Here is a 13,886-nt window from a genome sequence, read left to right on the forward strand (position 1 = left end):
TGCACAGTCTCAAAAATATTATGGTCTATGGTTTGTAAGGTAGTGGTTTTGACAAAGCGTAAGACTCATCGAAATAAAAATTATTTTCCTGTTGACCCCCACATCTATCTGACATTGTCCAGACATGAGTAATGTTTTGGTGGCTCTATGCATACCTGTAGATGCAAGTTGCAATCTCTTTTGCACTTCTCTTCCCCTGAGTCTCATCTCTAAAATCACAATACCCTTTGCCATTTCCAGTGTTGTACACTGTAAGCTTTCTCAGATAAAAGATTTGACTACAAGTGCCCTTTGGTGTGTTCAGAATAACTTGTAAATAGAAGTTGAAAGCTAATATTGATCAATCCTGTGATGCCTCTGTTTTGGTTCATCCCTCTCATCACGCAGATGTGTGCTTGCATTCATGAGATAGTGGGTTTGATTCCCACCTTCGGCAGCTCTGAAGATCATTTTCCGTGGTTTCCCATCACACCTGGCAAATGCCGTGGCCACTACCTTCCCATTTCTAGTCCTTTCCCATCCTTCCGTCGCCAAAAACTGTTGATGTGTTAGTGCGAACTTAGACAAGTAGCAAAAAAAACACATTTCAAAATTTCCTGTTCTTTTGAGTTGCACTGTACTTTGATAAATAAATAAATAAATAAATGAATGAATGAATGAATGAATGAATAATCCATGAATGATATGAAATATAATGTTGGCTTTATTGAGGGCTTGTCCAACTCCTGTAATTTATCTTGATTTAGTTTAATAATAATTTGATGTTTCTGTTAGATATTGACAGCACCTGCTAGTGAAGACTGGAGAAGTGTTATAAGTAATAAACAACCATCACCACTGCATATCTTGCAGCCAACATCATTAACTGTAAATTTTGAGAACTGCCTTGTTACTGATGATCCACGACTACCCAAAATTAAAATTGCTGCCCATTTGCCTAACGTAACCGTGACTGTTATAGGTGAGTATCCATCTATTCTTTAAGATCCTCATTTTCAGTATGACCTGTATTAAATGTTTGTATGGGAAACAGTATATTTATTAAAAGGAACCTGTAATGAAGCTTGGGTAAAATTGTTCATACTGTTAAAATAATGTTGAAGAAATGATCACATTGCATACCATCTCCCAAAGTGCCTACCAGGACTTCTTTTGTAAGTGAAAACAGTGTTAGGAGGGTTTAATTTAGAGGAAGAGAGTATTTTGAAGGAAGGAAAGCTATTAGACTGAAGGTAAGCTGCCTAGAGTTATTTTCAAAGTTGTTACATTTTTGAACAGGTATTGTACATGATGAGTGTGAGAACTAACATCAAGATGCAGTAAATCTCAGTTTCTTTGCATAGAAATTATAAAGCTCAGACATAAGAAAAGAAAATGAAAGTAGAAGAAATGCAATTATTGTTTAGACTAGGCCAGAATAGAACCATATTGGACTTAATATTTCTCGTTAATGTGAAAAGTGCGTGGCCTGTAGTGTCACGTGTGTTTTCAGGATATGTTGATAGGAAGAGGAACTACAGTAGAGTGAGAATTTTACTCTCATATTTAGAGGAGCTCAGGTATTGCCTTTGGATGCTGAAGTGTTTAGAAGTAGATATGATGATAACCAAAATAGCTCTGGTAACCTACTTTGAACATATTTATAAATACAGGGACATTATTTTATCTGTTCGGGGGATTCTCACTCGCCCGGTCACCTGCGCTGCAAGCCTGTCTCCCACCAAGCACTTTGCTGTAATGCAGCCAGCGCATGTTTTCACACAAGATTTCCTGTACTTTATGAAGGTATAATGTATATACACACACACACATGCTCATGTAATGAAAATGGCATTGAAACAACACAGTGAGGACTAAACATTTGAACACTTGACTAAAGTGAATCTTACACTGATAAAGCTCTCAGGAGACTGCACAGGAGGGGAGCTTGTGGTGCCGAGAACCGCATTACAGCAAAGTGCTTGGCGGGAGACAGGCTTGCAGCTCATGCAACCGGGTGAGTGAGAATCCGGCGATTAGATAAAATAGTGCTGTAGATTGCATAATCGTACCCAACATTGCCTTCATGTTGAAAAATTCTCCTCCTCCTTCCACCATCACCAAAGAATTCGTGGGTCAGGCTGTGGACCATTAACTTCATTCCACTTCTCATATCTCCCTGGAGACACAAGAGAAGTGCATCGCTTTTGGGGAACTCCTTAGATCTTTGTTTCAATCCACTTTGATGCTTCATATAGGCCATAATTAAGGTGGGGTCACCACACCCAATGGCATTTTGTACCTAACTTCCAGGTTTCATTGAGACAACCCTTAACCTGGAGAACAGACTCTGCCTGCTGTGTTCCAGTGGCATTTACTCCACTGTGGTGTGACGGCACGGTTCTTACAGTTACACAGTTAGGTTAATGATACGCAGTGACCGTCGGTTATATAAATAAAATGGGATCAAATTCAATACTGTGATGCAGCACTTGTACTGGGGAAGTAATAATACATACCAATGTGCTAAGTGGCACATGTTTATACATGGGGAGTTATAAATGCACCAAATAATGTCAGTAATCTGCAGCACATGGGGGACCCAATTAAGTACAGACACAGTAACTTAGTAACGAGCGGCACCAAATAAGTATAATCAAGTAATGGCACGATGACCAACTGGTGACAAACACAACTCAAGCCCCAATCTTACGGAGTCACTCCACAGAAGCACTGTGACGTACTGTTATACAAGGGTGAGTTATAATTGAAACAACATAATCCTGTGTCGTGGCGAGTTGCAAGTTAACTTAAAAGCACTGTGACATATGGATCACTCAATTAAAAATACAACACCAACACACTAGCCCCAGAAAATTGAAATCAAGATATCACGATGGCTAGGTAAGTGAAAATAAGATACCCAGTACTAGTTTCAGGTTAGGTTTAGAATGACACATCATACACTTACACCCACAACACAATTTCCACAGTGGTGTCGTCAAGCACAAGGTAATTCAAAGGCAGTATTAAATTAGCATGCAAAAACAACTTACCTCAATGGGTAAATAAGTGGAGAGCGAGCTAGGAGTGGATCTTGCAATGTGCCCTCTTAATATCAGTACCAACTTACCAATTTCAGTGAAAAATTACCAACGTTGTCTCAAAGGATAACACAGTATTAGGAGCATAAAATTTAATAAAGGTATATGAAGTTTACAAGGTTAAATGATCTGCGTTGTCTTTTTTTGAAAAATATTTGATAAGGAAAGGAACAAGTAATAGGTAAAATTAACAGGGAAATAAGGAGAGAAATGAAACCAGAACCTTAGTACGGAGTAAATACCTTTAAAGTATCACAGGAGCTGAAAAACGGTACAAGAAAGAGAGGGCGGAAATCCCAAAATTAATTAAAGGAAACCGATGATTAGACAAGGACTGATCAAAAGGTCATTAACACCAAAGTACAAGGTCATGCAATGGAGCGAAAACTCCCAATTACCAAACTACGTATTATTTCAAAATCAGCAGAATCAAAGACTTGACACAGAAGGTCAACCAGAGAGGTGATATTCAATAACAACACTATCACCTCAATATCACCAGGCCGAAGTTCACAGGGAGTAGAGCACACTCCCTAATTCAATATTTTCATATGTAGAAGGTAAGGTTTACAACAGAGATTATCGCAGATAATCAGGAACCAAACTAGGATGAAAATAGTAACAGGTAATTAAATATCCAACCGGAATATGCAGGACAGATCTCACAAGAAATCGAGACCTACGTGTCGCACCACCAAATCCCAACAGTCCCAACTTTTTTTTTTTTTAAAAACAAAACATCAAACAATGGTCACCAAGGGGACCCCCCCAAAAAAATACATAAAACATGCAGACAAAACATGTGACAAATCACTGCAATAAAGGTGGTTTCATTTTTCTCTTTACATACTGGTACTTGTTTACATTAAATGATAGTCATTTCTAAGGTTAGCTTCCCCAACAGATGGGTAAAATACATGAAACCCCTTTTAGTATTTAAGGTGAAGATGAAATAATTCAATCTAAGAATTGGGCAAGATTTCCCATAAAACTTGATATATGAGTGGTATCTGACATAAACAGAATTAAAACCTGCAAAATTAAAGATGCAGAATTACAATGGTAAGGTACAAGTTTGAAAGCCTCCTAAACGGAAAGGCGTACAGAAAATTACTGACCTTGGTAAATTTTTAAATCCACAAACCAGAAGGAAAAGGAGTTTTAGAAAAGGGTCAGTAATGAAATTAAGAAAAGAACACATCTAAGAATATGATATATACTAACTGGAATACCAGAATAGGATGGGAGGTTGGAGGAGAATGCAGATCAAACCATAAAAGGATAAAATTTACATCCCAGCAGGGTTAATAATGGTAAAAATAAAACCTTAACAAAATTCTCCCCAAAAGGGGGTGGAAACCGGGATAAATCCCGTTTAAAAAAAAAAAAAAAAAAAAAAAAAAAAAAAAAAAAAAAAAAAGGAGACTACATTACACGTCTGTCTCGTAGAAAGATCAGGCAAAAACTCCCAACATGTCTACCCTCAGTACTCACCAAGGCCATCCGCTCAGCAATACCAAGAAGGGGAGGGGATAGAGCCATGCGTGCAGAGCACATTACAGGACTACACGGACAAAGGTCCATACAGTTCTGTTTACATGTTGAGAGGGACTTGGATTAAGAAATTCATATGTTAAATTATCCTCACAGGGGGGACTGGCACATGAATAAAGGAGCTCCTCCACCCAAAGCCATTAGCCCTTTTAGAGAGTCAGGTTATTTACCACTGACCAATGCTTGGTGTTGAGTTGCTGGCTGTATAGTCTGTTCCATTCCGTAACAGATAATCCTTAATGAGATCCAGTAGGTATCTCAGCAGAGGCACTTTTAAGCACTTCTTCTCATTGTTCCCTCAGTTGTGAGGATTATGAATTCTGATAATATTTCTCTGTATAAGTTTCCATCCTAGCCAGGCTGAGTTGTTCAGACAGTTGAGGCACTGGCCTTCTGACCTCAACTTGGCAGGTCTGATCCTGACCCGGTCTGGTGGTATTTGAAGGTGCTCAAATATGTCAGCCTCGTGTCGGTAGATTTACTGGCATGTAAAAGAACTGCGGGACTAAATTCTGGCACCTCAGCATCTCTGAAAAGCATAAAAGTAGTTAGTGGGACATAAAACAAATAACATTTTTATTATTAGTTTCCATCCTTTGTAGTTTTCTCCCAGATTGGTTGCTTGTCTGAGGAATGTCCTGGTTGCCTGTTTTATGAAGTCTGTACAGTGTGCAAGAGTTCATTCATGTTCCTTCTTCCAAGGGATATTTCCAAAAATGATGTATCTCTTGAGACTGCCTTCCCGATGTCGCATGGTGCTTTCAAGATTTCAATATTTAATAAGGGCAATTTTAATTTCTGTTGGCGCATAATAGGAAAAAAAATCTATTCAAATATTTAGTTTTAACTACATTTCTATTGTTTTAGTTAACCTATTACGTCCATTAATTTATAATTAGGACATGCCTAAATGCATTTCAGTATTATATTGTTTTATTAGTTAGTATCTTGCTGACTTTATTTTTCGGTAATTCTTGTGTAATCCTCTTGATATTTCAGCATTTAATGGAAGTTTTCATTTCTATTAGCATGCAGTATGATGATGATGATGATGATTATCATCATAATCATAATCATAATGACAATGATAATAATAATCTGTCTGTGTATTTAAGTGTGGTACTTAGTTTAAACTACATTTCTGTAGTTTGTCAATCTGTTATTGCTATTGCTTTGTAAGTAGGATAAGCCTAGTTGTAGTTGTTTTATTACTTAGTATTTTTCTTTATTGTCATGTAACCCTTGGGTAGTATACAATATTTCTTTCCTCTGATACTTTTTTTAATTCACAGAATTTTATTTTATGCTTGTTATTTTCATGACATTTCTATGCAAGAAAAGTACAGAAGGCTACTAAAGACTTGACACACCAGATGGTGAGTGTGAAATTTACCTCCTTGCTAAGCAGTGCCACAGACAGACAACTGATATTGAGAGATTTTGCTGTATTAATATATCATAAAGAGGGCAAACTTATCACCATCCAAAAGAAAGTAGTCCTGGCGAGTTGGCCGTGCAGTTAGGGGCACGCAGCTTTGAGGTTGCATCCGGGATATAGTGAGTTTGAACCCCCACTGTTGGCAGCCCCAAAGATGGCTTTCCGTAGTTGCCCATTTTTACACTGGACAAATGCTGGGGCTGTACCTTAACGCCATGGCTGCTTTCTTCTCACTCCCAGGCCTTTCCTATCACATCGTCACCATAAGACTTACGTGTGTTGGTGCGACATAAAGCAAATTGTAAAAATATAAAATAGCATAGCACTGGAGGCAGTACTTTGATGAAATTAGCAATTTTTAGTTTCCGCATGTTCCTATTCCACAATCCAAACCAACACAATGACCCATTAGTCCAATCACAAAGACAGAAGTCGTCGAAGCGCTTGGCAAGATGAAGTCTGGGAAGGCAACTGGACCAGATGATATTCTTGCAGAACTCTTGGATATCAAAGCAGTGGTGCTCAGCTCAATGGCTCACATGTTTATTCAATAAGATAATTGAAGAGACAGATACCAGCAGAGTAGGGTTGGGCAGACCGGAACATTCACTTGTAATACCAATATAAATGGTCCGTTATTGGACATTATAAATTTTCCATTTAACTCATTCCTGGTTGCCAGCGTTTCGCCCTCGTGTGGTAGGCTGGGCTCATCAGTTGGTAACTAGTACACCTACCAAGACGCTGGCAACCAGGAATGAGTTAGCTGGAAAATTCATAATGTCCAATAACGGACCATTTATATTGGTATTATAAATTGACTCATTCGGAACAAATATTTCAGATTCCCTATGGGAATCAACATCTACATCTATACATTCACTTGTTCCGCAACATTAGGAGCTTGAGGCAGAGTGTTTCGGTACAGAGTGCCGGGACACAGGACTGTAACTGCGTCCTAGAGAGAACTTCGAGAGGCAACAGGATATGCTCCGCTTCAGGTGGAATGTGCCTGAACCGAACGTGCTGTGCCAAGGCCGCACTAGATAGATTAGTTGGCCTTGGCTGTGTCTGCCTGTCGATACCAGCTTTGTGCTGCCCTGTGCTGGAATGTCAAGATTTTTTCATCCAGTTATATCTTTAATTCCAAAGCGATGACCTATATTTTTCTTGGGCTTAAAAGTTTCCTTAAAGTCCAAATTAATTTTTAACGTCAGTCCCCGAGAAAGTGTTGAGGGAAATTTTTGAGATATTAATTACTCACTAATTACTCGCAATACAGTCCGACTCGTTGGCTGAATGGTCAGCGTACTGGCCTTTGGTTCAGAGGGTCCCGGGTTCGATTCCCAGCCGGGTCGGGGATTTTAACCATCATTGGTTAATTCCAATGGCTCGGGAGAACTCGCACATCACACAACACTATCCTCCACCACAATAACACACAGTTACCTACACATGGCAGATGCCGCCCACCCTCATCAGAGGGTCTGCCTTACAAGGGCTGCACCCAGCTAGAAATAGCCACACAAAATTATTATTATTACTCACAATACAGGCCAATACATTCAGCTGGTGAAAATATTCTTGAATTGGTTACTTTTAAACACCTGCACTGCCATTGTAACTGTGTTATGTGTATTTTATATTGACCAGAAAAATCTTAACCTAAAAGCAGCCTTTAAACGTTATTATTGGGTGAGAATTTCAGTGTTCCGACTGTTCGTTCACGTTCACTGCAGCTTTATGCTAGACCATGGCCATAACTACACATAGGCACACACCACACAGCACGTTCCGTACAGGCACATTCCCAGTTCCCACTGGTGCGGAGCGTGTAATGTTGTCTCTTGAAGTTCTCTCTACACTGCGCAGTTACAGTCCCGCGTCCCGTGCGCCCGCTGCACAGTTCAGCTAGTAGACGAAGGGCAGTGCATAGTGGCGCTTCTGACGGGACAGCGAGTCAGTGTCTCCAGCTCACTTGAGAATGTTTCGGAACAATTGACACTCGGTGTTCTGGAAGAGCGGAACATAATTGTGCACCGGCGCAGTGTGCCAAAACAGGGACATAGTGCCCAACCCTACAGCAGAGTGGATGTCTAGTACAGCAGTCCCAATTTGGAAGTCCAGCTGAATGTTCCAATTATCCAGTATGCCCCCTGTCTCACACAGTGAAAGTTTTCGAGTGTGTTATTGATCAAAGAACCAGAAGAATTTTCCCCCCCACCATCACCCAGAGCAGTTTTGTTGGGGCAGTTTCCAACCACAGGCTGGGTCTGCCTGGAACATAAGCCTCTCCATAGTTTTCTGTCCATTGACCACTTCTCTTCTCTCACTGTCGTCCAGTTCCCTTTTCTAGCCTCAATGCTCTTCTTTACTCCTTTCAGACATCTGTCCCTCGGTCTTCCTGTAGGTCTCCTACCCTTCAACTCCATTTCTAACATCTTTCTTGGTATCCTCTCTTCTCCCATTCTCTTAACATGTCCATACCACTGCAGCCTTGATTTTTCTCTTTTCCTGTAGGGGTGCCTCATTTACCAATTCCCAAACTCTCATTTCTTACTCTGTCCAAAACCTGCTCGACACCTCTGAAACTTCATTTGCATTGCTTGTATTCTACTTTAATCCCTCTCCTTCATCATCCATATAATTATCAAAATTGGCACGAAAGGATCTAAAAATTGTATGCCTTCATCCTGACCTGGCTCACAATCGTGTAAAGTGTTGACCAAGAGCCAAAAAACACACCCTGCTAGTACGTGGGACAGAAGCTAAGGGAGTAGTGGTAGTTTGGAGGTGTTGGGACTGCGGGTGTGAGTGGGTATTAAGGCGTATGAGGAAAGTGTAAGAGTTTGAGGGAGATATTTAGATTATGAACATTAAAATAAGAATAATAGTTAACATCACCTTTCCAATACTTATCTTTCCTTATATTTAGGAAATAAATATTACAACAGGCGTTGTAAGATGGGACATGTTTTACTTAACTGTCGTAAGCATCATCAGCTGAAATAAATCTTAGCCTAAAGTTAGGTCAGGGCCCCAAACTTAGTGTCATAATCTGATGTCCAATACGGTTTACAATGAGATTGATTACTTGCAAAGATATTTAGGTTCCTAACCAGGGGGACATTAATGAACGTAGGTTTTGCTCAAACATTGAAACAGTGTACAGAAAGTGGTAGCTTGACAAGAGGGGAAAGGAAGGATGAGAAGAAGTTATGGAAGACAGGTGGGCTAATCTTGTAAGAAGAGTAGTTCAGGAGAGGTATTGATGAGAAATTGGTATGAGTTGCTGCTGGTAGAACAGCAGAGGGAAGAACAAGGTTGTGTCCAGGTGGGAGGTGGCTCATTTCTGGTCTGGGTGGCGTTCTCATGGTCGCAGTTAGGCCCCATTGTCTGGCTGCAGGAGTGCTAACAGGTGCATGTTATATGGACATTCTTTCAGACCATCTGCATCCCTTTCTGGCCCTAGAGTACCCTGATGAAGATGCCATGTTTCAAGAGGACAATGCGCCATGTCACCGCTCTGTGGAGGCACGCAGGTGGTTGGAGGAGTACTCCAGTGAAGTTACAGCAATGGATTGGCTCTCCAGATCCCCTTATCTTAATCCAGTCGAGCATTTATGGGATGCTGTCAATGCTGGTGTACGCTTCATGAACCCGGCACCAACTGCACGAGACCATTTGTGGGTAGCAGTGCAAGATACGTGGGTCCAGATCCCTCCAGAACGATTCCAACACCTTGTAGAGTCGATGCCTGCCATATTACTGCAGTTTTGAGGTCTTGCGTAGGAGCAACTTATTATGAAAATCACATTCGGCATCTTCCCATGACTTGGCTACTTGGCCACTCAGTGTAGTATTGGTGCAGAACAGACTAGTGATACATACACTGAAAATCTGTCGGCATTTACATATGTTGTAAAATGTCAGGTATGTAATAAAGAATTTAAAAGAAGGGGTTTACACAGCCATGTAAGACTGGTTCATAATGATGTTCACAATGATTCGAGAGCAAGCGACACCTTAAGTTAAGACAATTAGTATTCACAGATATTGATGAAATAGAATATATTGATACACTCTGCGACACCCACAATACTCTTGACACAGTCATTTGAGCCTGTTAAAGAAAATACTTGCTACATTATTTATGGAAATCTTTTGTAGGAGTAAACCAGCATATTAGTAGTTCTCGTCCTAAAGAGTGGAGAGAAAACCTGCTATCAAAATACCAATGCAAAGGTACTAAATCAGGAGAAGGTAGCGGAATTATGAGGGTTAAATCTTCCTAAGAAGTCTTGCAAAGAAGAGAATAATGAATTTCACATAGGTGTAGAAAGATGGTTGGAAGAATTTAATAATATAACTAATATGGAGATTTATGACATCAAAAGTGAAGGATTTGTTCAATTTCTTGCAAATGCAGTTGATATGCTTCCTGGACTTAAACATCTGGCAGCTAGGTATTACACAGCAAGAAAGACAAATACCTACAGATCAAAACAATCCATCAAGAAAGGACAAGAAGGAAAGACAGATTAGAAAAGAGAGAGAGAGAGAGAGAGAGGGGGGGGGGGGGGGGGTAGGTACGAATATGAAAAAGCACAGTATTTCTTTTATAATCAGAAGTGGAAAGTTAGTCTGATAATATTGAAGGATAAAAAGTATGCATGTATGATTGATCCTAATCTTCATCAGACATTCAGTAAGAAATTCTCTAACCCTAATAGTGCTGTTAGAGAAAATTATACAGAACCACATTCAGATCCCTCTACTTATAAAGATATAACGGTGAGCTCTGAAGAAGTAATGAATGCTATGATGAAAATGGTGATAGCTACAGTGCTTGATCCTTACAAGGTTCTTATGAGGATTGTTAAATGTGTACGAGTAGCCAGTATAACCACCAAAACACTTATGTTGACAGAGACTTGGGTTCCTGCATGTTGCTTGTACAGTTTTAATTCATAAGGGTGGAGATATGAATGGAGACCAATCCTAAAAAGAACCATTGAAAAGGTATTATATAAATGGGTGAAAGATGTAGTCTCCTTTAATCCAAATCATACTTCAATCATTGGTTCAGTTTTGGAAAAAGAAAAACATGAAAATGGTAATGTAGCAATATTATTCCTTGATATTACAAAGGCATATGATGATATCGGTCATAATCATGTTTGTTCCACACTGGTAGCATCCAGTTTATCACTAAAATTAAGAAAATTTATTTTAAGTTTACAGTTTTTAAATGGCACAGACAATTAAGGGTGTAAGAAAACTTCAATCTTTTAATCCAACCAATATCAGGGAGCGCAAATATTTAAGATATTTCCCTGATGAATGTATGCTGCACCTGTACCATGGATCATAGATCTTGCCAAGGTTCAATCTTTAATCCAATGACTGAATGGACTCTGTGTGCAGTTCTGAAATTGTAATTTTTGTACTTTATTTTTGACAAGGGTGTCGAGATCTGGCTACTGAATCCATTGTCAATTATTATTTAGTCCTTTAGCTAAATTAATACATATTTGACCATGATGATTGATTTAGAACATTATTTTTCTGCAGTCTGTTTGATAATGTCTCTTAACTTAAGTCTGCATGTATCACAGTCTTATTTCTGTATAACTGTGAAGTCATTTGATAATATATATATTTTTTATGCCCTCTATATAATACAGATATCATGCTCTTTTGGAAAGAAACTGCTATTATACATTCATAAAGAGAAGAATTTTTAAGCTTGTCTCTTTGATGAAGTGAAAATTCAACATATTGTTCCTGTGTTTTTCTGTTTAGATCAAAGGCTGATAGACTTACTGTCCTTGATCAACAGCGTTCCCTTTCCAAACAGTGATGAAGTAGAAATGAATCCACCTTTGGTGAGTATTATATTCTTGATTGCGTATGATAATGAAATCATGTACTGGTTATGCAAGTAAATAGTATGTTTGAAATTAAAAATAAAGAGAAAGTACTATTTCTTTCATTCATATAATTATGTACATTAGAACTGTAATTATTTAATACTAAAAGTGTGTGGGGTAATAAGCTTACTTTTGACAACATAACATAAGTTCTGGGAAAAGGAGATTGGCGTTCGGTTCGCCCATTAAATTAGGGGTTAAGTGATTCTACTCTGGAAATGAAATGAAACTTTGATTTGGTGGAACAAAATATATATTCTTGAAATTGTATATAAAAAAATAGTAAGTCTTGCTGCGATAAAAACAGATGAGAATATGACATAATGACATTGCACCTGAAAGAAACTAGGCATGAATTTGAATTCTTCTTGACCAGACATTTAACAATTTATACAAAATATATCCCTCACTGGTTCACATGACTGTACCTTCAACACTTTTAGTGTAATTACGACGTATTCCTTAGATCTGGTGTTTACTGTAGATGTGTCACGCCTAATTTGGTGATGTATCCATGCGACTGCTTCTTCTCCATATCATATGACTTCTGTGTAAGTCTGCACTGTATGACCTCATTGCAAGTCTTCCCGTCCGTATCTTCAACTAAGAGACCGACCAACTTTGGCCTCACTCTCTCAATAACCAACGACTAATGGCACATCGAGTCTTCTCCATCTTGTTCACACTTGTTGACTCTCGTTGACTGACCGACTTAGGCCTCTGCTTCCAAGTTAATGACTGACGCTACAGTATGCAGCCACCTTATATAGACGTTAGGTTGATGCTCCTACGTAATCTCCAGAAATAACCATCATCAACTCCCACCTAGGAAAATCAAAGGAACTGAGCTCATCGCTAAATGCTCACAAGGACATAGTCATGACGTAGCAATGACTTGACAGTAATGTCAGCAGTATTGTACAATGTAGCAAAGTCACATCCAACATCTGATATATAACAATTCTCACTGTACATGTCTTGAGTGTTATTCTACACACACGTATATATGCATACATTTAACTACAATCATGCGAGCGACAAGCATTGCAGAATAGAATTGAACAAGAATGATAATACAATAATAGTAATCTCACAGATAAAATAATAATAATAATAATAATAATAATAATAATAATAATAATAATAATACAGATATCACCTTGTAACGGGATTTGAACCGTTACAGAACTATGATGAAACAGTTATAGGATAAAGCACAACCAACACAACACAATGCAACAGTGAATGCTCGCACCATCAAATTGAAAATGCTAAATCATCCTCATTATCTAAAGGCTTTGCCTTGTCGCTGCAACCATTGATCTCTGCTCTCTGCGATCCTTTCCATCTCTCCATAACCTTGGCATCCCATCATCTCAACTACCTCTTCAATGATCTGTGGTTTTCCTCTGCCTTTCTTTCCCATCACCTTGCCTTCTTTATGAAGTCATTATGCCGGAGAATGTGACCAAAAACTGATGCTTTTCTCCTTTTTATTGTTATTAAATGTGTCTGGGTGTTCATTTCTCTAAGCACTGCTTCATTAGTTTTTTTCTCAATCCAGTTCTTCTTTATGCTAAATATAGGGTTAAAATGAGTTATGTTCCTGTATCACTCTTGCTAAAACGAGTTTCTTCTTTATGGCTGAGGAACTTTGATTCCTGTTACATAGTGAATATAATGTATTATCTCATTAATTTTAATTTGATCAGCAGCGTTAAGATTAGCAATAAGTCTGTGCGATTGTTTGGCAATCCTGGCTTGCTTCTGGCAACAACAAAAAAATAGTGGGAAGACCTAAGCAAGAAACTCATACCTTAATGAAACATAAATAAATATGACCTTCTTCTTCTTCTTCTTCTTCTTCTTCTTCTTCTT

General features: G+C 38.8%; 1 protein-coding gene across 1 annotated transcript in view; it reads left to right on the plus strand.

Annotated features, from left to right (window-relative positions):
• Positions 1-13,886, plus strand: part of LOC136884060 (intermembrane lipid transfer protein Vps13) — an 816,621-nt gene that overhangs the window by 160,874 nt on the left and 641,861 nt on the right. Inside the window, exons 14-15 of the mRNA XM_067156088.2 lie at positions 775-961; positions 11,881-11,963. Of these exons, the coding sequence (XP_067012189.2) occupies positions 775-961; positions 11,881-11,963 (270 nt within the window). The remainder of the gene's footprint in view (positions 1-774; positions 962-11,880; positions 11,964-13,886) is intronic.

This window comes from Anabrus simplex, chromosome 1, assembly GCF_040414725.1.
Source record: "Anabrus simplex isolate iqAnaSimp1 chromosome 1, ASM4041472v1, whole genome shotgun sequence".
NCBI classification, from domain to species: Eukaryota; Metazoa; Arthropoda; class Insecta; order Orthoptera; family Tettigoniidae; genus Anabrus; species Anabrus simplex.